The sequence below is a fragment of the Mytilus edulis genome, chromosome 4, assembly GCF_963676685.1.
Source record: "Mytilus edulis chromosome 4, xbMytEdul2.2, whole genome shotgun sequence".
NCBI classification, from domain to species: Eukaryota; Metazoa; Mollusca; class Bivalvia; order Mytilida; family Mytilidae; genus Mytilus; species Mytilus edulis.
The window spans coordinates 53736750-53762182 of record NC_092347.1 but is presented as its reverse complement, the minus strand read 5'-3'; the positions used below and the strand labels follow the sequence as shown (position 1 = coordinate 53762182).

The 25433-nt window shown below is 31.1% G+C and overlaps 1 protein-coding gene across 1 annotated transcript in view; it reads left to right on the top strand.

Moving 5' to 3' along the window:
- The window catches only part of LOC139521917 (E3 ubiquitin-protein ligase MARCHF5-like), a 47223-nt gene extending 24373 nt beyond the window's left edge, over nucleotides 1-22850 (top strand). The window contains exons 5-9 of the mRNA XM_071315648.1: nucleotides 16480-16640; nucleotides 17864-18884; nucleotides 20032-20314; nucleotides 21092-22229; nucleotides 22620-22850. Coding sequence (XP_071171749.1) covers nucleotides 16480-16640; nucleotides 17864-17992 — 290 coding nt within the window. The 3' untranslated portion in view covers nucleotides 17993-18884; nucleotides 20032-20314; nucleotides 21092-22229; nucleotides 22620-22850. The remainder of the gene's footprint in view (nucleotides 1-16479; nucleotides 16641-17863; nucleotides 18885-20031; nucleotides 20315-21091; nucleotides 22230-22619) is intronic.
- Nucleotides 22851-25433: the final 2583 nt, after the last annotated feature.

Genomic DNA, 25433 nt, shown 5'->3' with positions numbered 1-25433 from the left:
TATGAATCATGAATTTGATTATTGAAAAGCATTTAATCAACAATTTTGATGATTTTAATTGAATAATGATGATAAATGCAAATAGGCGGAATAAAATCAATTGTCACAGGTATTATATTGATTGAAAATAAAAGGTTGTTTAAATTGGAATATTAAAGGTGATGGGAATTGGGACGCAGTTGAGAAAATTCAGTCTAAAATATTTTAGCTACAAACGAGAATTCAATAAAAACAAAACTGTTTTACGGCATCAAAGAAGACATTTATATAATTAAGAAAAGATCTGAACACATGTGACATTTTAAATTGATAAATTTTTTAACTAAACTAATGTAGAAAAAAAGATAAAAATAGCTGCCCTAAGAATAGATACACATACATGTTATTGTTAAGGATAAATATATGGTAAAAGTCGATAGATTTCTTAACACAACAACACATCAATAATATGTACAAAACTGAATGGTTGGCAACGCTCTGGCCTGAATGTTGAAATCTTGGTGATCATGACAATAGTCCTCATAGCTTGTGTTTTACAATATAATCATCTTTCCCTGAAAACAAAGCTAGAAAATCAGAGACAAAATGTTAATACTGGTAAGAAGATTTTTTTTACAAGTTCCCTTTTCTTGCTAGAATTTATTTTCCTCCCATGTACTTCTCCCCCCTTTTCCCATAAGTTTTGATTTTACCCTTATAATGAAAGAGAGTTTCTAAGTGACAGAAAACAGAGGGTTTTATTACACAACCATCAATAATCAGAATATGTATGATTTATTACAAACTAGATTGAGTGCTATCCATCATAAAAGGACAAAAAACAGAACATATCTTATTGATTTGAGACATATGGACTCTTAAACAGTAATTTAATCAACTCCTACCACTGTTGTTCTCCCTGGAATAATCAATTTGTCAATTAAATTAACACAAATCTAAACTTATTTTCAAATGACATTTTGATAATTTTTATGTGAAATTGACCACTATTTTTTCAATAAATGACTGACATGTGCTATTTTAATGGATAATAACAGGGATGATTCCACTATATAGTTTAGGGCGGCTTAAATAGGCCGGCAGCCCCAAAAAATTTTGGGCATAAAAATGAATTCCCAATTCAGGAAAATAAAATAAAAATCGATATTTCTGGATTCCGATTAAGTTAACTATAATTTTTCATAGTTTGTTGTCAAAACGTTTTAAAATCCGGATAAGAATGCTGTTTACGATTGCATTTTATTTACAACGATTTGATTATGTCAACATGTGGCAAATAATTTTAGCAGTCGAATTCAATTGATTAATATGTTATGGGAGTATTCGATCTTGTAAAAGCAGATCGCCAAGCAGGTTGATAAAACATGGGTGTCAAAGCAGACCTTGGCAGAGAGCAAATTCAATTTTTGATATAACACAAGTATTAGCCTTTCAAAAAGGGCTAGTCGTCTCTTAGCTGACTAAAATGGAAAGTGCTCTCGCTTTGTAGATTAATTCCTTTACTAGAATAGCCACATGCATCAATCAACAAATTTTACCACATACGTGAGGTCACACTTTATAAAGTAGTATATATCGTTTAACGTTGTTGTTTACGAAACTCCAGAAGATTCGGCTATTTATAGATAACAGTTACCTGTGTGCCAATATCATGAATATGCATGATTAATGACCAGGCAAAATCTAATTGCTAAAATAGAGAGGACAAATTCGATACTCTACGGGATTGAAGGACATTTACTAGGTTTGGATTGTCCTAACCAATTAATAAACTTTGATTATTCACGTCTCGTAATATCTTCCAATCAGGTAGTAAAAAGCACATAGCCAGAAATTTATTAGTAGTGCTTTTGCTAATTAATATTCATAATATGTAAATGAGAATTGTACCACGTGATAGTAGTTTGAACTGGACTTGCTTGATATCACTAAAATCTTTAAAACACGGATATTATAATAAGTTGCCCATCACAGAGTCCTTATTTACAATCACTTTGATATTTCCGTAAAGTTGTCAGGCGGTCAAAATCAAAACAATGAACGCGTATTTAGTGAATTTTTCATGTTTTCGTGAGGTTATTCTTCTTAAAAAAGGGTCATTTTAACATTACGTGGGAACCTATAGTTCAACGACTACACATACAAGGTTTGGACTTGCTTATTCTTTGGACATTCAAGTTTCAAATTTCACCCCGGCAACCTGTTTGTCTAATGACATTGTTAGCCAATTTTCATCACGAAGTTTGCAAATTTGACGTTTAGCCATTTTAGCCTGTATTTTATACTGCATTGTTAAAAGCCTCTCGCTTCGAATTTGAAAATAGCTCAGGAATCTGTATTTTTGCAACAACAGTCATTATGTTTCGTTTGAATTGTGTATATTGTTGTGTACAATGTATATTTATTTTCTGCCCCGGCATTCTGTCTATCACTTAAATTAAAGTTAAAACAGGCATTTTATTAAAAATTCCCTATCATTTCAATATAATTTCCGTGACCCGTATCCGATTTCTTTAGTATAATATTCAAATAAGCAAAGTGGCGTTGATTTCTGGATATGATTCACGCACCGACTGTCCATCGTTCAATTCTTTATATCGTCTCCTAGGAGACGATAATTGATGGATAAAATTTAATGGGCGCAGATCTCGTAAAAGCAGATCGCCCAGCAGAGCCGGTCATATGATATGATGAAAACTTGTTTTGTAAATGAAATTATTTCCTCAAAAGACAAAAGTTTGAGCGTTTTTTGAAAATAATGTTGATCATAGACCATTCATGAAATACGATGTCATCATTATGGAACTATTTCAAAAGTTTAGAAGATGATCCAAATAATTTTAAAGAACACTGGTTCAATATTGGCTTTGAATATCTTATCAATTAAGTATATGAACTTTTGTAATTGGTTTTCTGAATTCGACAATTGACCAGTTCAATTTGACATCCATTTGAATCAAGGTAAATTCATAGAGATGACCTGCTGTTGAAAAAATACCTGATTAATGGTTTTTTTCAGTGGTTTTTATACGACCACAAAAATTTTAATTTTTTGGTCGTATATTGCTATCACGTTGGCGTCGTCGTCTGCGTCGTCGTCGTCGTCCGAATACTTTTAGTTTTCGCACTCTAACTTAAGTAAAAGTGAATAGAAATCAATGAAATTTTAACACAAGGTTTATGACCACAAAAGGAAGGTTGGGATTGATTTTGGGAGTTTTGGTCCCAATATTTTAGGAATTAGGGGCCAAAAAGGGCCCAAATAAGCATTTTCTTGGTTTTCGCACTATAACTTTAGTTTAAGTGAATAGAAATCGATGAAATTTTAACACAAGGTTTATGACCACAAAAGGACGGTTGGGATTGATTTTGGGAGTTTTGGTTCCAACAGTTTAGGAATTAAGGGCCAAAAAAGGGCCCAAATAAGCATTATTCTTGGTTTTCGCACAATAACTTTAGTATAAGTAAATAGAAATCAATGAAATTTAAACACAAGGTTTATGACCACAAAAGGAAGGTTGGGATTGATTTTTGGAGTTGAGGTCACAACAGTTTATGAATTAGGGGCCAAAAAGTGGCACAAATAAGCATTATTTTTGGTTTTTGCACCATAACTTTAGTATAAGTAAATAGAAATCTATGAAATTTAAACACAAGGTTAATGACCATAAACGGAAGGTTGGGTTTGATTTTGGGAGGTTTGGTCCCAACAGTTTAGGAATAAGGGGCCCAAAGGGTCCAAAATTGAACTTTGTTTGATTTCATCAAGAATTGAATAATTGGGGTTCTTTGATATGCCGAATCTAACTGTGTATGTAGATTCTTAATTTTTGGTCCCGTTTTCAAATTGGTCTACATTAAGGTCCAAAGGGTCTAAAATTAAACTTAGTTTGATTTTGACAAAAATTAAATCCTTGGGGTTCTTATATATGCTGAATTTAAAAATGTACTTAGATTTTTATACGACCGCAAATTTTGAAAAAAATTTCGTCGTATATTGCTATCACGTTGGCGTCGGCATCGTCGTCGTCGTCGTCCGGCGTCCGAATACTTTTAGTTTTCACACTCTAACTTTAGTAAAAGTGAATGGAAATCTATGAAATTTTAACACAAGGTTTATGACCACAAAAGGAAGGTTGGTATTGATTTTGGGAGTTTTGGTCCCAACATTTTAGGAATTAGGGGCCAAAAAGGGCCCAAATAAGCATTTTCTTGGTTTTCGCACTATAACTGTAGTTTAAGTTAATAGAAATCTATGAAATTTTGACACAAGGTTTATGACCACAAAAGAACGGTTGGGATTGATTTCGGGAGTTTTGGTCTCAACAGTTTAGGAATTAGGGGCCAAAAAAGGGCCCAAATAAGCATTATTCTTGGTTTTCGCACAATAACATTAGTTTAAGTAAATAGAAATCAATGAAATTTAAACACAATGTTAATGACTACAAAAGGAAGGTTGGTATTGATTTTGGGAGTTTAGGTCCCAACAGTTTAGGAATTAGGGGCCAAAAAGGGACCCACAAAAGCATTTTTCTTGGTTTTCGCACCATAACGTTAGTATAAGTAAATAGAAATCTATGAAATTTAAACACAAGGTTTATGACCATAAAAGAAAGGTTGGGTTTGATTTTGGGAGTTTTGGTCCCAACATAATAAGGGGCCCAAAGGGTCCAAAATTAAACTTTTGTTTGATTTCATCAAAATTGAATAATTGGGGTTCTTTGATATGCTGAATCTTAACTGTCATGACTGTGTATGTAGATTCTTAACTTTTGGTCCCGTTTTCAAATTGGTCTACATTAAGGTCCAAAGGGTCCAAAATTAAACTTAGTTTGATTTTGACAAAAAATGAATCAGTTAGGTTCTTTGATATGCTGAATCTAAAAATGTACTTAGATTCTTGATTATTGGCCCAGTTTTCAAGTTGGTCCAAATCGGGGTCCAAAATTAAACTTTGTTTGATTTCATCAAAAATTGAATAAATGGGGTTCTTTGATATACCAAATCTAACTGTGTATGTAGATTCTTCATTTTTGGTCCTGTTTTCAAATTGGTCTACACTAAAGTCCAAAGGGTCCAAAATTAAACTTTAGTCTGATTTTAACAAAAATTGAAATCTTGAAGTTCTTTGATATGCTGAATCCAAAAATGTACTTAGATTTTTTATTATGGGCCCAGTTTTCAAGTTGGTCCAAATCAGGATCTAAAATTATTATATTAAGTATTGTGCAATAGCAAGTCTTTTCAATTGCACAGTATTGCGCAATGGCAAGAAATATCTAATTGCACAGTATTGTGAAATAGCAATTTTTTTTTTAATTAGAGTTATCTTTCTTTGTCCAGAATAGTAAGCAAGAAATATCTAATTGCAAAATATTGTGCAATAGCAAGATTTTTTTTTAATTGGAGTTATCTTTCTTTGTCCAGAATCAACTTAAATCTTTGTTATATACAATATACAATGTATATTCACTTTTTACTACCAACTGATAAATTAAAATAATCTTTACCATTCAGTGATAACAAGCAGTTTTTTTACATCTTAATATTTTATGATGTATTTAAATGAGTAGTTATTGTTGCAAACTCCATTAGAAATTTTAATTGAGATTAGTTTTGGAATAAGGGAAAGGGGGATGTGATTAAAAAAATTGGGTTCAATTTTTCTCATTTGAAATTTCATAAATAAAAAAGAAAATTTCTTCAAACATTTTTTTGAGAGGATTAATATTCAACAGCATAGTGAATTGCTCTAAGAGAAACAAAAATTTTAAGTTCATTAGAACACATTCATTCTGTGTCAGAAACCTATGCTGTGTCAACTATTTAATCACAATCCAAATTTAGAGCTGAATCCAGCTTGAATGTTGTGTCCATACTTGCCCTAACCGTTCAGGGTTCAACCTCTGTGGTCGTATAAAGCTACGCCCTGCGGAGCATCTGGTTAATTATTGGCCTAGTTTTCAAGTTGGTCCAAATGGGGGTCCAAAATTAAACTTTGTTTGATTTCATCAAAAATTGAATAAATGGGTTCTTTGATATGCCAAATTTAACTGTGTATGTAGATTCTTAAATTTGGTCCAGTTTTCAAATTGGTCTACATTAAGGTCCAAAGGGTCCAAAATTAAACTAAGTTTGATTTTAACAAAAATTAAATTCTTGGGCTTATTTGATATGCTTTATCTAAACATGTACAGTGTTCTCCCCAGAAATTTTGGATAGCATCACATTTGGCGTAAAAAAATGTATTTTTTTCAATGTAATTTGTCGCGTCGCGACAATGCTCTATTTCCATTATGATATATATGTGTTATTGCTTATTACAAAATGTATTATATTTTTTGTATGCTATAGGTCCTTATTTGGTGAATAAAATATTCTTTTCAACCCTATTCTTTGTGTCAATATTGTTGAATTCATGACTGAGAATACAATTAAACTATAACCATGATAACAGTATTCTCAGTTTATGTTTTCTATATTCATTTATAGTTCAAGAATTATTTTTTCCTCTTAAGCCAAAGAAAAAATATATGTGTGGTTCCAGTTACCCTACCTACCCAGTTAAAAAAAATCTTTATCATGTCTATGAAATATATTGGTTCATGGTATTCAATGAATCAGTCCCAGTTGTTTCTTTTTATAAAAATGATATATATTCTTATCAAAGTTATCCAACAAAAAGTCTTTTAATGCTAAGTTTTCTCTTTAGGTATCATTGTTTTCTGTCTACTGTGCCATTTGTGCAAATGTAATTATTAGCGGAAAATACGGATTTTTGTCATTTCGACCAGTAGTTTACACTCAAATATTAAATGGCAGCCGAAAGCAATGAAAAATACGAAAATAAACAATGTTTGACAAGAGATTTGGAATGAATATGGCGTTTTTAATGCATTAAATGGATGAAACATAAACTAAAGCCAATTATGATCATTTTCAAAGAAAGACCAAAACTTATTTAGCTCATAATCAAACTTTTCACTCTCGATTTACAAAAAGTGATAGGAAGAGAAAGAAAGTAATTACTACTGTAATATTTTGCAAACCACGTGGTATTTATCATGTCACAAGTGACAGCTTGGGGTATTCCTATCCAAACAGTTATCCCCAAAGGGCAATTAACACCTATTTGATCACTCTTAATTGTCTATTGTCCGACTTGAAGGGTCAAAGGTGATTTATTTTTTTATGATTATAAGATGAAAGTTCAAAATTTAGGACATGGCTTTGCATTATAGAAACGAGGAAAATAACATCCTCAAAATAATTATAGCATCGCGGTAATTATTATAGCGTCGCGGGAAGAAATTATAGCGTCACGGTACCGCGACGCTAAAATGGCCTGGGGAGAACACTGATGTACTTTGATTTTTGATTATTTGTGCAATAGCAAGAAATTTTCAATTGCACAGTATTGCACAATAGCAAGAAATATCTAATTGCACAATATTGTGCAATAGCAATTAATTTTCAATTGGAGTTATCTTTCTTTGTATAGAATAGTAGTTGATAATATATGTTGGAAATTTGCCAGACATGACTATGATGTCATTTTCTATTTTTATTTGCCAATAACTTTATGTAAATAACTTCATTGGAAATTTGCCAATATAAAATGTTGCTGATGAAGCTTTTTTTCCTTATCTTATCTAAAATGTTTTTAGATAATGTATGTTGGACATTTGCCAGACATGACTATGATGTCATTTTCTATTTTTATTTGCCAATAACTTTATGTAAATAACTTCATTGGAAATTTGCCAATATAAAATGTTGCTGATGAAGTTTTTTTTATTGTTTTATACAATAAACAATGTATATTCACTTTTACTACCAACCAATCTTTACCATTCAGTGATAACAAGCACTTTATTTTACATTTTAATATTTTATGATGTATTTAAAAGAGTAGTTATTGTTGCAAACTCCATTAGAAATTTGAATTGATATCAGTTTTGGAAAAAGGGAAACGGGGATGTGAAAAAAAAGGGGGGGGGTTAAATTTTTCTCATTTCAGATTTCATAAATAAAAAGAAAATTTCTTCAAACATTTTTTTGAGAGGATTAATATTCAACAGCATAGTGAATTGCTCAAAGGCAAAAAAAAACTTTTAAGTTCATTAGACCACATTCATTCTGTGTCAGAAACCTATGCTGTGTCAACTATTTAATTTTAGATTTAAAAAGTTTGAAGAAGAAATCTTTGATTGATTTGTAAAATCTTGACATTTGTTTTGTGTAAAAAAACCCATGTAATGTCAAAAATTTGATCACAATCCAAATTCAGAGCTGTATCACGCTTGAATGTTTTGTCCATACTTGCCCCAACTATTCAGGGTTCGACCTCTGCGGTCGTATAAAGCTGCGCCCTGCGGAGCACCTGGTTTATGTTAGCTGAAATATGTTTTTGTAATAGGCCTAGGTAAGTATAGCTAAGATGATAGACTTGTGCATTATGTTCAATGATATTCATGTAATAACAGTAGCCCATCCAGAATTATTCAAAATGTTACAACTTACATGAACATCAGTGTACAAGTTAAACTTAATAATATACATTTTCCGTTTTAACAGGATAATAATGTTATTTTTGTCTTAGATTTTATGCTTAAAATATTCCCAATTAGAATAAAAATTCCCAATTTGATATTCAAGGGACCCATTTGAAAACACCTGGAATCATCCCTGAATAATATGCTGTTTGTTATCCAGGTATCATTGTAAATTGAAAGCATGTAATTAATATAAAACCTTTGATTTTTTTTTTCTCACTTTATTGCATTAGTGATTTTAGCATGTTTTCTGCAATTAAGTGGGTAGTAAATCACTGTTGTGAAGATTTAAAGTGAAATTTCAACAACATTATTAGATTTGAATTAGGAATCACACAGACTTGCTGAAATGGAAATGTATGTGTTGTAGAACTATACAGCTAGATGCTGATAAAGGATAGTTTCATTATTTGAAAGTAATTTGAATTTTTTCTATCACAGCTAGTCTACCAAATAGGACCAAACTCTTTAATAGATAGTGCTGTTTTGTAAAACATGTCAGATTAAGATATAGTTTACAGGACTTCTATTTTAGGTCGAATGTAGATATATTATACAGGACAACTATTTGAGGACTATAGAAAATATATTTTACAGGACTTCTATTTGAGGACTATAGAAAATACATTTTACAGGACTTCTATTTTTAACCTACATTCATACAGGGGTCAACATAAGCACTCTCTTACAAGCTTTAAGCAAGCAAATGACGGTAGTTATATTCTTCCAGTTTGAGGAAGAAAATGACACAAAAACATACAATACAAACTTACCCAGGAATAGCACTTATAGAATTGGTACTATAGACAGCTAGGCAATTTTGATGTGTACGCAATGCCAGAGAAGGAATTCATACGGCAGGGGGTCTGGGGGCCGCTCAACTTTGCTATCAAATGATCGACGAAAGGTAGATACATTCTACATTTTCAGTTTCATAAAAATGAGTTGATGTCCATGGTCTCTTAAGAATGTCATATTTTATTTCATCAGTTATTTTGAAATCTTCAGAAAAGATGCATGTCAGGGTAGGGAGGCATAAAAGACATGACAATGGTGTTTTGACACCCGGAGGACTCACCCATTTTAAATTGTTTGCATCAGCAACAGAATCACAATGCTGGTTTCGTAAATGAAAAGGGAAGACTAGTTTTCAGAAGAATATAGCTACAAAGCGTCAGATCATTAACATATTTGTATATATTTTTTTTTTATTAACTTCATTACTTTAGTTATCATGGTTATAGTCTTACTAGATTTACCATATTTTTATTTTTGTGAAATTTTCGATGTGTACGCAACTGCGTTTTTGCTTATGGGTTGCTACGCACCTGATAGATAACAAAACCCTACTTTATAAGACTTTATTAATGTTACTGACAGCTAACTCTTAAAATCAACCACTGTACTTACATCTGTCGTACAGAAACAACTTAGATAATGTAATAATCATAACAACTCTCTCACATTATTGACAAAATTTAGATATTTCTGAATTTACAGTACATGCATAAGATAGACACAAGTTATATTCCAGTGTTCATATATTAAAATAAAGAGATATGGATTGCTTGACAATGAGACAACTCCATATGTTTAGCTGCAAATTAGTTTTTCTGTCACCAAAATAACAATACAAAAAACTCTAACAACAAGTCTATTAAACTTATAAGATATCTTCTTTCAATAGAAATGTCAAAAGGATAGTTCAAATGTAAAAAAAACCACCAACAACAACAAGATGGGATATTAAACAACTGATGAAGTTCATGATTTAGAACTGGTATAGGTTCACAACTTAGTTCTATAAGGTCAACCAAGAATTCTCCCTTTTTTTCTCGATTACTAGACCAGCCTCTAACAGTATACAACATGTTCACTTTTCAAGGAAAACTGTTTTATTGTTTTCACAAGAATCAATAAGATTCTTTTAGATTAACCATTCATGGTCTGTGATATAATCAAATCTGTAACTAACTTTAAACATGCTTCATTGTTTACATCTATGACATAAACGGCAGTTTATATATAATGTCACTAGTAATAGCTGTTAGTTGGATTTTCCTCCTTGTTGATCAATTGCTTGACAAAGGAATTGAAAGTCGGGAATGAATATTTAACGCTATTGGTACTTATAGGGACTTTTTACATATTTTTTTACGATTCTGGGATGGTATTAAACAATATTGATGAATTTCTATGGTGTATGGAGAACAATTGCTACAGGTCTCTCTAGAGTTGATTATCTGATAATTAATTGTGATTAGGTTAACAATATGTCCTGTTGACTGAGTTCTTTACTACTAGACACTATCCATTAAAGTGTATGATTACCCCAATCCAAATGTCAAAGCTTTATTATAAATAACAGAATTAACTGTGAAGTTTGTTTACCTCTAGAGAATGTTTTTAATTTTACTTCTAGAAAACGGTTTTAATCCAAGGCTGTGTGTATTTTTTTTAATTTCTTTTTATAACTAATGGTTTATTTCATATATACCTTTTAAAAAGGATGGGTTGATTTTGGACGGGTACACCATTCAAGTTTTGTCAAAAATGCCCTTAACAAAGCTCTATATATGTTTTAGAACGTTTAGTATTACGGCTAGTGTATTGAATTTGCTCAGTTTTTGTGAGCTGAACCACTCCAAAAACATGAAAGATGAAGCAACATTTGGCTTTTAAAAAAATGAATTTCTATTTCACATAAAAGAAGTGAACAGTCTTTAACAAAAGACAAATGTCTATACAATGGCTTCAGATTATCTTCCTTTACCAGATGTTGATATACCACAGCTTTAACCATTCTCTTTCAATTGTTGGGTTGTATTAAATTTTAACAAGAGCCAATTACAAAAATCAATACAGTACAGGTGAAACAGCTTGATTCCGGTAACTGGACCATACTTTTACATTAGTTACATCAGAACAACTTATTTCTCAACACCTTACATTTTTGAAATGAAAAATGAAATAGTATTGAAGTCTTCGTGAACACCTAGCCAGACTGGTATTGTGTATGCTGTAAATCACCTTTTAATATATTCACTCCATAGCACTATTTACAAATGATTGGAATTTCTGATTAAATTATACTAAATAGGAATTGGAGATGTGGGTAAATTCAATGAGACAGTAACTCCCCAACACAAGTTTACCTCAAAATAAGATATTAAGTGAGCACCATTCAGTCTTCAACAAGTGTCAGGATTCGGGAAATAGCATAAATTCCACACAGACAAAATATTATTGTTATTATGGGACAAGCACATTTACAAAATTGTATATGTGGCAGGGTTTCTCGAGATGAAGAACAGCTATAAAGAAAAGGTATTCATATTTTATTTTCAAAATACTGAGAAAAAGTAATAAATTTGAGATCTGTCATTAAACTTAGTTGAATTTTGTCACATTATACAATTCTTCAGATTCAGACAAAAACCAAGGGCCAGATACATTTAACTGTAACACTTGATATAAATTCATTTGATTACAGTGTAAAAATGATCAGTAAATTAGAACTGAAATGATTGACTTGAATTATTAACTGTAACTGAATCCTGGTGTAGAAAGAATGAATTGTTGCTTGGCATGTCAAGTGAAGGTCCTTAAATTGTTATTACTATATATTTCCTCATCAGACTTGGAGGATTACAGTACTTTAATGTAGTTCTAGTTCCTTGTTCTGTTTCAAATAAATTGAAAAAAAATAAATTTGCAGTTAAATTTTCAAATGTCATTAGTTACAAGGGAATTAATTGACTTGAATTAGATTGGCAGCATTGTATTTGAAAACATTTGGTAACAAGTGTTTTTAATGTTAACATAATTTGTTTACTACACCCACCAGGCCACAACTACCTTGTATATCAGAACAATAGTTCCAGGGAAGATGTTATTGCAGAATTTGATTTAAGTGGCATACACACATTTTTATGGTTAATTCTGTTGAAAACCATCTCAATTTTGATGTCTAATGTTTATTTATTCGTTTCGTTTGGTGATCTCGGTCAAATAAATAGATGCTAACTGCCCCCCCCCCCCCCCCTTTTCAGGGAAAAATTTGGTTGATTATATAGGGAATCGCAGAAGCATGACTGGAGCAGGCCCCCTCTTAGGCTGTCAGTGGGCCCCCACTTATGAAAATTTCTGGATCCGCCACTGGTAAAGTCCATCCACACCCTCAGCTATGACAAAAATTAATAGAGAAAACAACTGACAGCAATTCTTAACATAATAGTGACAACCATCAAGGTTATTCCACAAAATCATCATATGATGGGGTTAACCTTTTTTTTTTAACACCCTAACCTCCTATTCTAACCTTAGTCAAATTATTCTGTTTAAAAGCACTTTATTAAAAAATATTGGTATTGCAGATGACAAAAAAGCTACTACTGGTACATTGATTCAATAGTAAATAATGCTATATCAAAGAACCCTTTGTTGATATTTTAATGCCTTTATTACACGAATACATTAACATTAAAGTTAAGTTGAATGAAAATATGAATCAAAGCTATTAGGTAAAAGGGGAGGCTCTCACTTACACCCAGATTTGATCAAAGGCAAGCTTTCAAAGAATTTTTTTTTTAAATTAAATATTAATGTATAGATTATAATTTCGTTTGTCAACAATTCTTCACCATACAAAATGTTTTGGATTGTTAACCACTATATCGTGATAGTAAGGAGGGATGCTTTTAATTTTTGTATAACTGCTTGAAACGGTTGATACAAATTTTATTTGGCGTCAGAAATGTCATATTAACGCAGATTAATATTTTAACCATTCATCAACACCCACTCGCAGATCTTCAGTTTATGATAAAAGCAATCAAACATTCTGAAGCTTTATGGATTAACTCCCTTTGTTTTCACTAGGAAGCATTTACTGAAGATAAGCTATTATTGGTTAGAGTCGAGGTCTTCTCCAAATAGACAGAATCTATCAAATATGAGATAATTGTTCTATTGTAAATAGGATATTGATGTAACGTCAATATTTAGCATCATAGTGCAATACGAGGCAATTGTTAACGATATTTAAACAGAGTTTTATTGATTATCTATACAGTGGTTCAGCGTACAAGTCATTTTCACAGGGGAAATTAGGCTGAACTATGGACTTGCTAAACCACTGTTGCTTTACTCTATAAAGTAAAAAATGACAAAACATCAAACTTTCACTTCATGATTCCTTTGTGTATTTTCTTAGAAGAGTAGCCTAGCCTTTACTTACTGACAGACTGTCGCCTAGGGATATCTTATTCTCTTGGCTTGATTTTATAGCATTAGATCTGTCTTTATTGATGTAACAAATAGGATTATTAATAATAAATGCAAATTATTTTGTTTTATGTATTAAATGGTCTAGCATTGACACTTAAATTATAAAGTCTGGTGATTTATTTTTGAATACGGTATATTTTTTTTTAAAGATGACAAAAAAAATTAATATTTTGTTATTGAATAAAACAGAGAAAACAGTAGAAAATATCAATAATGGTCAGTTTGTACTTAATAGCAATCTTTATGATAAGCATTCTAATCCAGAGGCATTGAGCTCAATTTAACAAATATTTTACATGCAAACCAAGCATGTTTGGAAATTCAAAAAAATTACATGTATTTGCTTATTTATCATTTTGTTTAAAACAAATGTTCAAATCACACAATTGAATAACAGGAAATTTGTTGAGAACTCAGACAACAGGAAATTGTATATGCAGAGTATGCATATATTGTTGTTAAGTTATTTTGAACAGAAACATTTTGTGATGAAAGTATCCAACAGTTTAATTACCTTATACCCTTTATAGATTTGTATTGCCAATGAATATAATCAAAGCTTCAATTGTTTGCAACTATTGTTATTAACCTTATTATCAATATTATAAATTTTTTCCCTGTAAGTCATTTCCATATAAATTGATGTCAGTATCGAGTTTTGTATTGCATCTTGGTCCATTGCCGTTTGAAGAATTACTTAATTTGTCGATTGTTCAACAACTTGTCATATAAAACTACTTGAAATACAATCATTTTCTGCATTATTAAACGAATAAAAACAGAAATTGTTCACTTTGATATGAAATCTACACTGATGAAAGTTTAGTACAATGCTTTGCCTCTAGATGCATAATCAACTTTTCATTTTAAGACCAAGTTCAATAACAGTTTGCTACAATGCAATATTTAGGTAGCAGGGGGAAAATGAAATGGCTAATTGATAAGTTAAGTGCACTGGCCCAGTTTATAAAGATTATCTTTTTAATGTGTTTTATGAATTGGCAAAGTAATGTATATTTTTTGTCCTCTTATTAACATGCTTGGATTTCTAGTGGTTTTTTTTAACCTTTGAATGTACAGAAGATGTATTGTTGATAAATTTTGTGGAAAAAGTAAACAAAAACAACGTACAAAGTATCATCGACTTTGGGTAGAGTGAACTATTTGTTAAATTCTGACTTGTCATAATAGAACTTTATATAACTTTCACAAGACAATACATTTTTTATTTAAAATTAGATTTTAGATTCATGAATTGATTTGGTTGATATGAAATTAATGGTCTTATAACAATCAGAGTTGAGTTTGTAATTATTTGATGATAACTATTTGACGGTTATCTAGATATAATTACCCTGTAATTACTTTCAAATGGTATTGATCATTACAGGACTGGGTCAGTACAAAACAATGGAGGGTTGGATATTATATAACATTATACTATGCATCACACATCACTGGCTCAGTTAATATGTACCAGTAGATTAAGGCAAATTGCTGATCAAATATAGTTAACATGTAACTCCTTCAGACCATGTCTGCTGGCCATATGCCATTAGAAAGGACATTGGTATTATGCTTTTTGTTTGTTTTTTGCAAAGGAAAAATTTAGCATTTGATGCATTCTTTTATGAAAATAAATTAAGGAGAATGAATGATGTTGTTAGTTGTAGGGATAAGAAAAATTTCTTAAAGCATGGATGATATGTTTGTATAATGAACCAATCACTTTTATGTTAATTCTTTAGTAATCATAGGTACATTTGAGTGTTACAGTAATGATTTATCATAAACCATTACTGTTTGGTATGTAGTTGCAATATAAACGTGATAAATAGTACTAGGCAATGATTCCTAGAAGCATTGTACTCTGAAGGTCTTAAAAAAGAAATTTGTGTTCTTGAGGATATTTAATATACCATTGTTTTATGTTTCTTTGTCTATTTACAATTATTTATAGATATTTGTTTCTGAGAAGATTTAAACAGCTGGAACAGACCTGAACAAACATCTACTCCAGCTTTAAAATCTTCCAGCTTGATTTAAAAGATTCCTGAAATACTCTTAAAATATAAGCATCAAGATAAGAGTATTAATATGGTTCAAAGAGAGATAACTCATGCATATATCATGAAATTTTGCAAAGCTCTGGATTCATTATAAGATTCCATGCAGAAAAGTCATAGACAGAATTTGAAATTTTTATTAGAACAAATGTAGTATTAAACAAGATTCTTTTATTCGGTTTAAGAAAGTGTGGGGATGTAAAAAAAATTTACTAAATTTGTTCATACTATTCAGAATTGAAGTTCCAAAAATATGATATTTATATAAATCATAAGTCACTTAATCTTGTGTTCAAGCTATAGATTGTAAAAGATGGCATATTTTATAAGGATTACTCAGGAGAAAAGCAAAATCATGTGAATTGAAGGAAAATAATCACATAGTTTTAGTCATTATAATAAGATTACAACACACACCTTTTGGTCCTCAATGATCTTTAACTTCATACTTTATTTGGCTATTTTAACATTTAAAAAAAAAATCTGCATTTCTTATTTGTTATTAATAAATGTCTTATTATACATAAGAACATCCAATTGCATTGATTATAGATATTTTTATATTTCAGCGTTTAGAAATTCCAGAATACCTGCAGAAACAGCTCCTTTATCTGACCCTATTTCTATTCTTCGAGTGATGTGTGGTGCTCTGATCATGCCAACTATTGCTACTATTGCAGGCAAAGTCATGTTTGGAACTGTCAGATCTAACTTTCAAAGAACTCTGTTGGTAGGTCTTGATAAATAATGGAATATATTTCGGGAGGGCATTGTTTATATCAACGGGCAGTATTTTGTATTTTTATGAAATTTTGTATGCATTAAGAAATTTTTCAGCTGCAATTTAATTAAACCAAAATAGATACAAGCAGCATTAAGAATTTTATACAACAAATAAAATGTGTGTATAAATGTATAGAATGCACAAAAAAGCAACAGAAAATAAAAAAAATTCACAGAATTTTATTTTAAAATATGATATGCTATTGCAATGATTTTTTTCATTTCAATATCACAAAATGTGAGTGTCATGGGATTCAATTTTTGTTTGAATTGCTAAGTTTTAGTATATATACAAACAAAACATGAAAAAGTGCAATTTTTCACAGAAAGAGTGTCACAATGTTGAAATATTAATGCTTCATATATATCATCTAGATTTTAATGTTTGTAATTTAATTGTTTTAATCACAAATTATTGGTGTTATAATTGTCATGTCAAATGTGAATGCCCCTTGAGACCATTAATTAGATTTAAATATTCGTCTCTTAATATAATTTTTTCAATATTCAGAAGCAGTTTTATAAATCCTTTATGCATACAAAATTTTATTCAAATCTTAAGTATGGTCGAATACTGAAGACCTCACTTAATTTGTCTGTCCATTGAAAGCAATGGTTCCTGTCTAATTAGTGATAAAATGAGTTTGCTGTGTCTTATTTTCCTTTATTTTCATATTTCACACCATCAGTATCACTGTGCTTAGGTCTTTTTGAAAAAAATCTTTTTACCCTTAGAATATTATGTTTTTATCTTACATTATCAGGTATGATCTAGAGATACAATTACACATTTGAATGAACCAAGCACAAATCAGTTAAATGAGTTGTTTTGTACATAGATATTGCACAGGCTTGAGTAGACATATACTTAGATTTTTGACAGAAAAAAATTAAGACAACTACTAAAAGTGATATACAGTCCATCAGCTATGCTACATAAAAGAAAATAGAGTTCAAAGTCTGAAACGGACATCTGTCACCTATTTGTCATTTAATGATCTGCTTGTATCACTCATGAAACAGTGCTTTAACACTTCCAAAAAGTACCATTTGCCCGTGAGTAACCTTATAAAAACGAACGAAGAAAAAAACAAACTAAAAATGTTATTCATTAGCAGTCTCGATGCATAAGTAAAATATGTGTGAAAATGTTGTTTTTTTCTTCTTCAGGGTGGTATTGGATTCATAGCAATCAAAGGTGTACTAAAGATTTACTACAAACAACAGCAGTATTTACGTCAAGCTAACCGAGTTATAATGGACTATAAACCACCAGATCGTATACCCTCACCTCCATAATGTCATATCAATAGAACTTTGTATCTAAATCTTATGTATATAAATGAACCATTTGAACTTGAGGGAAGTGTTATAATAAGTCACAAATGTCTGTGTTTTTATTTCTTTCACTTTAGTTTTCATTGGGAAATATAGATATATGTTCATATCTACTCAGATTTTTATCATTGAAAAAGTGATATAAGAAGCATTTGCTTCACTTAGAATTCTTAAATAAAGCAAACTTGAATCAATTGCTATTAAATACACCATATCGCTTTAAAGTCCATCCCTGAAAAAAACATTAAGACAACTTCCTGTTTGGGTCAAGTATCGCAACAACAACAATCAGTACTAGGAAAAGGTTTAGTAAGTGAACATTTGAAATTTTGATACTTAATGCTTCAATTCTTGTCGAAATCTGGACATAGCGATAGTGATCCGGTGGCTGCGGCGGCAATTTTAGCTAACTTCTTAAAAGCTTTATATTTTAGAAGGTGGAAGACCTGGATGCTTCATACTTTGTTTATGGATGCCTCATGTTACGAAGTTTCTATCAGTCACATGTCCAATGTCCTTGACCTCATTTTCATGGTTCAGTGACTACTTGAAAAAAAAGTTAAAATTTTTTGTAATGTTAAATTCTCTCTTATTATAAGTAATAGGATAACTATATTTGGTATGTGCGTACCTTGTTAGGTCCTCATGCCCATCTGATAATTTTCATTTGACAGTGACCTCGACCACTTCATGGATCAGTGAACAAGGTTAAGTTTTGGTTGTCAAGTCCATATCTCAGATACTATAAGCAATAGATCTAGTATATTCGGTGTATGGAAGCACTGTAAGGTGTTCATCTGACCAGTTAAGTTTTTGTGTTTTGGTCTGTTTTTCTTATACTGTATGCATGATTGTAAGGTGTACATGACTAGCTAGCAGGTGTCATCTGACCTTGACCTCATTTTCATGGTTCAGTGGTCAAACTTAAGTTTTTGAGTTTTAGTCTTTTTTTTCAAATACTATATGCAATAGGTCAACTATACTGTAAACCAACTTAGTTTTGCGAGCGATTTATTTTTGCGACTTTCACGAGAAGAAAAATATCGCGAGTATAAATCGTCGCCAATATGTAAAACTTTGATTATAAATAAGTAAATTTGAGAGTCGTGAAATGGACTAGAAAGGGCTAAACGCGAAATAAAGTATCCGCGAAAAATAAGTTGGTTTACAGTATTTGGTGCATGGAAATATTTTATGATCTATATGTCAGTCACACAGGTTTTATTTGACCTTGATCTCATTTTCACGGTTCATTGCTCAGTGTTAAGTTTTTATACGACCGCAAAAATTATAAAAAATGTTTGGTCGTATATTGGTATCACGTCGTCGTCCAAAGGTGGGTTGTTTCTGGATAATAACTTTTGAATAGGTAAAAAGAAATCAATAAAATTTTAATACAATGTTTATAACCACAATAGGAAGCTTGGGATTGATTATGGGGGATATGGTCCCAAAGGTTTAGGAATAAGGGGCCCAAAAGGGACCAAAAACAGCATTTATCTAGTTTCAGGACAAAAAGTTGTGTATTTGTATTTCAATTGTTCTGAAATTGTACCACAATGTTTAATACCATAAGTAGAAGGTTATTTTAAAGGCTTATTGGGCAAACAGTTTAGGAATTAAGGGCCTAAAAGGGGCCAAAAACAAGCATTTTTCTAGTTTCAAGACAATAACTTGTGTGTAACTGTATGGATCTCTCTGACATTGTACTGCAAGTTTCCATATAACACAGGGAAGGCTGGGATTTAGTTTGGCTTAATTTTATGAATATGTAGGAAGAAGGGGCCAAAAAGAAGCATTTTTCTAGTTTACAGACAATAACTTGTGTTTAAGTGAATGGATCTCTATAAAATTTTACAAGAAGGTTCAATACTACTAAAGTATTTTTTTTTCTTCAAATTTCTCAAATTCCAAATTTTTTTAAAGTTAAAAGAAGAAATCTTAAATCACACAAAATTGCGAAATAGATTTGTAAGATCTTAACATTTGTTTTGTGTCAGAAACTCATATTATGTCAAAAATTTGATCACAATCCAAATTCAGAGCTGTATCAAGCTTGAATGTTGTGTCCATACTTGCCCAAACTGTTCAGGGTTGGACTTCTGAGGTTGTATAAAGCTGCGCCCTGTGGTGCACCTGGTTGTGTTTTGGTCTGTTTTTCTTAAACTTTAAGCAAAAGGTCAACTAAATTTGTTGTATGGAAGAATTGTTAGCTGTACATACCTGCCTGGCATGGTTCATCTGACCTTGACATCATTTTTATGGTTCAAAGGTCAATGTTTAGTTTTTAACCAGATTTTTTTGACAAAAATGTCGGTTATTGATTTTGGGATGTACGGCGGGCGGGCGGTCAGTCGGGTGGCAACCAAATGTTGTCCGTGCATTTACTCATGAACCGTTCAACCAAAGCTTTTTAAATTTTAATATGTTGTTACTGACAACAAAATGAAGGTCAAGTTCAATAATGACGATTTTGACTTTTACCGTTCAGAAGTTATGGTTCTTGGAAGATTGAAAAATGGCATTTCCAGTTGTGTCCGTGCATTTACGCATGAACTGTTCAACCAAAGCTTCCCAAATTTTAATATGTTGTTACTGATGACAAAATGGAGGTCAAGTTCAATGATGACGATTTTGACCTTTACCGTTCAGGAGTTATGGTTCTTAAAGATTGAAACATGACTATTCCAGTCGTGTCCGTGCATTTACGCATGAACTGTTCAACCGAAGCTTTTCAAATTTTAATATGTTGTTACTGATGACAAAATGGAGGTCAAGTTCAATAATGTCGATTTTGACTTTTACTGTTCAGGAGTTATGGTTCTTGAAAAATCGAAAAATGGCGTTTCCATTCATGTTGTTGCATTTACGCATGAACCAATCAACCTAAGCATTTCAAATTTTAATATGTTGATACTGATGACAAAATTGAGGTCAAATTTGATATTGACAATTTTCACCTACACCGTTCATTAGTTATGGTTTATTAGTTATGGTTTTTGTGATATTGGCAGGACACAAATAAATGTAAATAAATCCAGTTTGCTGTGGTTGTGACAGCCTCTTGTCTTGGTTTATGTTAAGTTTATGTGACAGTTGTAATAAAGCTTTATATTTAGGACTATCAACATAATATCAATGATTAGTAAAGAAGGCAAGACATTTCAGTGTGTGCACTCTTGTTTAAAAACAAACTAAAGTTTTAAAAATACTTTGTTTGATGTGTTAACTGTTAAACTAGTTTCTTTGAATATTTATGTGCACAAAATATTGTTGAAAAACACAAATTCTTAATCCATGAAACAAAAGATATCGCCATGCATTAAATAAACTCTTTATATGTCTACTTAAAATGTGACAAAGTCAAGATACACAAATGTTTACTTCAAATATGAAGAAACACTAGGCTGTTATACAGCATACAAACAGAATATAACTATGTTTGTTAATTATTTAACATTGTCAAGATTGGTCACAGTCTTTGTATCATTCTACCAATGTTTCACTGCCACTATATTAAGTTGTTAAAAGTATTGAGGTAAAAAACTTCAATAGATTATAAACAAATTTGTGTACCATTCTCGCTCTGTGTTTTTGGTGTCATACTATGCAGATTACTACCAGAGTTTTGGGAAGGAGTTTTGTATTCATTGATGCAAACAATGAAAAGAAAAAGAATGTTTCTGGTAAAATAATCTAAACCTTAATTCTAATTGTCACAAATTATAACCTTAGTGTCATTTCAATTTTTATCCCACCCATTTGTGATTTACCCCACGCTGACTATTAGAAATTTTGAAATGACAGTAGTTCCACTGTATCAAAATATTTCTTAATTTATTGGCAATAATTCTTATATTTCTCGATTGTTACACTCAGACTGTGGTATGAATATTCCACAACTTTGCAATGAAAAGTATTGTTTAAATATGTATATATTTTTGATTTTTCTAAAATAAGGAGCATATCTACAGGGGATTAGTGATGATATTACCAATTCATAATTTTAATAATCTTTCAAATGCATTATGTATGGCTGTATTCCTTTTCAGTTTTGCTTTGTTATATTTGAAAACAATTTGGTACATTTACATTTTATTTTCTGATTATTAAGATTAGTCATTGCAATGCAAAGAATATCCAAAGAAACATTTTATTGACTTTTCTGATGTATATATGTATTATATATATACAACTCGTGTATTATATATATATATATACTTTTCCTCTCAATTATAATATTATACAATTACTGTCTTTTGATGAGGTAAATGTGTAGCTTTATTGACTTTTGAAAAACTGATATTCACTGAGGCCAACGGCCGAAGTGAATATCAGTTTTTCAAAAGTCAATTATAAAAACCACGTATTTACCGAAACAAAAGACATTAATTGTTTTATTCCATATTCCGAGAGAAATGTATGTAATGGCAATTATTAACCAAAACCAATATTGTACATCAATCGTTTTTTTACCAAAATAGTGCAGGTAAAAGCATGTGACGTTATGCGCTGTGAATATCCTTTTTCCGCAGGTGAATATGCTTATTTATTCAAAATCCCATTCATATGGAAGAACCTACTAAAGTTTTATCAATATGGAATAAATATATTTATTTATATATGAAAAAGAGATAAAGGTTGATTGTCATTGAAATGATTTGTTATGCAAATATCATAAATAAATGTTCTTTTTCTCACAGATTTTGATGGCACAATGTTCTTTACCCAATATGATGCATGTACTAAATTCAAAACAACCTTTTGTCACTGGTGATTCTTAAATTGATGACTTCTATAATAAAGTTTTCATTGCCAATTTCAAATTTTGTATTTTGAAATTTAGGTAGGACTTTAAGCTACAGACAAACTAGAACCAAGGCAAGAAAGATATTAGAAAATGATAGCATCTATACTTTTAAATGAGAAGACCTCATTTTGTGTGTTGCTTCTCTTCCTTCCACAATAAATTAATCATCATGCCTCTGTGTTCTTTAGGTACCATGCATAGTCGCATTTGTCATCTATTCGTATGACTATTCAGTTTGGGTTATTTTGGGAGAAAAATGAAAATAAAGGCGTCCAGATATTGTTTCCTTCATCTGACCAACTTTTAAGTCATACAAGACTTCCGGTTTTAAACTTGCACATAAAAAGAGTACTCGGGGACAACAATAATTTGTGCGTTGATAGAGACTCTCTATATAATATAGCAGTGATCACATGGAGAATTAACTTGAAAATGATAGTTAATATCAAATACACTTTATTTATAGTATATGTATGACGTTCATAGTTTACAGAAACGCGAAATTAAAGGAAATTAAAAGAAAACAAAAAAATCATGAACGGTCTTTGGAAAAAAGGGACAGGGCTTAAAATAATTGTCCTGTCTCCAAGTACCTATGAATTTTGATACCTTTTCTGAATTTCTCCAGACATAAAATCTTTTACAAAAATTCTCCCTACAACAGTTTACATACTTTCAACCAACCTCTAAATGCCCGCGATTTCGCAGGTGAGTTTTAGTTGTACTAATACTAGCATCTACTTGCTATGTAGTATGGGTTTTGCTCAATGTTGAAGGCTGTACAGTGACCTAAAGTTGATAACCTCATATATCATTTGGTCTCTGATGGAGTGTTGTCTCATAGGCATCCATAACACATGTTCTTATACGACTTGAAATTTAAACACAAGGTTTCTGACCACAAAAGGAAGATTGGGATTGATTTTGGAGGTTATAGTTATAAATTTGTAAAGGGACATAACTCAAGATCAGTAAAAGTGATTCTCCCAAATATGGACTTGATCTGAATTTTGTAGTAATATGCATTTTGAAAGGTTTCAAAACATTTGGTGGAGGCAGTCTTAAATAAGGAGATGAAAACTTCAGCAATTTTTATACAATCGCAAAAAAATATTGGTATCACATCGTCGTCTGAAGACATTTATAACTTTAGTATAAGTAAACAGAAATCTATGAAATTTGAACACAAGGTTGATGACCACAAAAGGAAGGTTGAAATTGATTTTTGGGGTTATAGTCCAAACAGTTTAAGAATAAGGGCATTGATCTAGTCACACAATAACCTGTGGAATGGTGTATGGATCTCTCTGAAATTATACCACAAAGGGATGGTTAGAATTTGCTTTGGGGGTTATGGCTCTAACTGTTTAGGAATTAGGGGGGGGTAACAAGGGTGTCGTGGTTTATGGACAATTACTTAAAAGTACAAAACATAATTTAAAAGCAGTGTAAGGGAGGTAATTCTAAACACAACCCGGTTTGAATTACCTCCCTTTCACTGCTTTTAAATTATGTATAAAGAAATGATATAGTGTGATATCTTTAAGTGATTAGCTGTCAATTTAGGTTTATTTTTTTAGAAGTTAAAGTCATATGAAACGAGTGTGGTGAAACATAATGTTTATCCAATTCTTGAACCAATGCATGTATATATCATAAACTTAGTCCTCTATGCACGAATTTCTCATTTTTTACGCAAATATATCGTTTAATCGTCAATTTTTTTTCTCTCTGTCTGATTTAACAAATATGGCTGCTCATTAAGGTGGTAGACCTTGGTTCAGGGAGATAACTCTTTAAATCAGTTAAGCGTTTGTAAAAGTCAAGTTCATCAATGTATTTTAAGCATTTACCTGAAACAGATTGAAAATAATCTATGTAACCTAGAAGCTTAGAATATATTTTTGAAAATAGTTGACACAAACGTACTGATGATTTAAGAGTTATTTCCTTTAACTTAGGTCTACCTCCTTAAATGCCGTTTTTTACCGATTGTCACCTTATAGTAAACAAATAACAAAAAGCATGGGTATTGTGCACGTGTTTCACATGTACAATCAGATAATTGTTTATTTTAATGACAGATTCATGCGTATTGCAATCACCGGATTTTTACGAGGAGGGTTACGCTCAGGTCACTTTGCATACAGAAGGAAGCAATTAAAAATAAGTGAACTTCTAAATGTGGACAATTTAAAGAATTTTCCTCAGAAAAAAGTATATGTTCATCAGTTGTATAATGAAAACTATCCATTTAGCTATAAAAAAAAACATATGCATATTTTTTTTTAATTTGAGGTTTCTTATGACTTTAAGTTACTTTGTTAAAAATGCTTATGAAGGTAATTAACTTTTAGCCATTATTATGTATGTCATTTTGTTTTTTAAGACTTTTATGATGTATTTGAATGGGTTATTATGGTTTCAAACTTAATTGGACATTTGAAGTGAGATTATGACCATATCTTTTTAAAAAGGGGGGGGGGGGGGGGTAAATAAAAATTTTTGGTCAATTCGCAACAAAAGCAAAACAAAAGGCTCTCCAGAACTTAAATCGCTCACCTGTTATTTTTTTGCATAAGTCTTTCATCA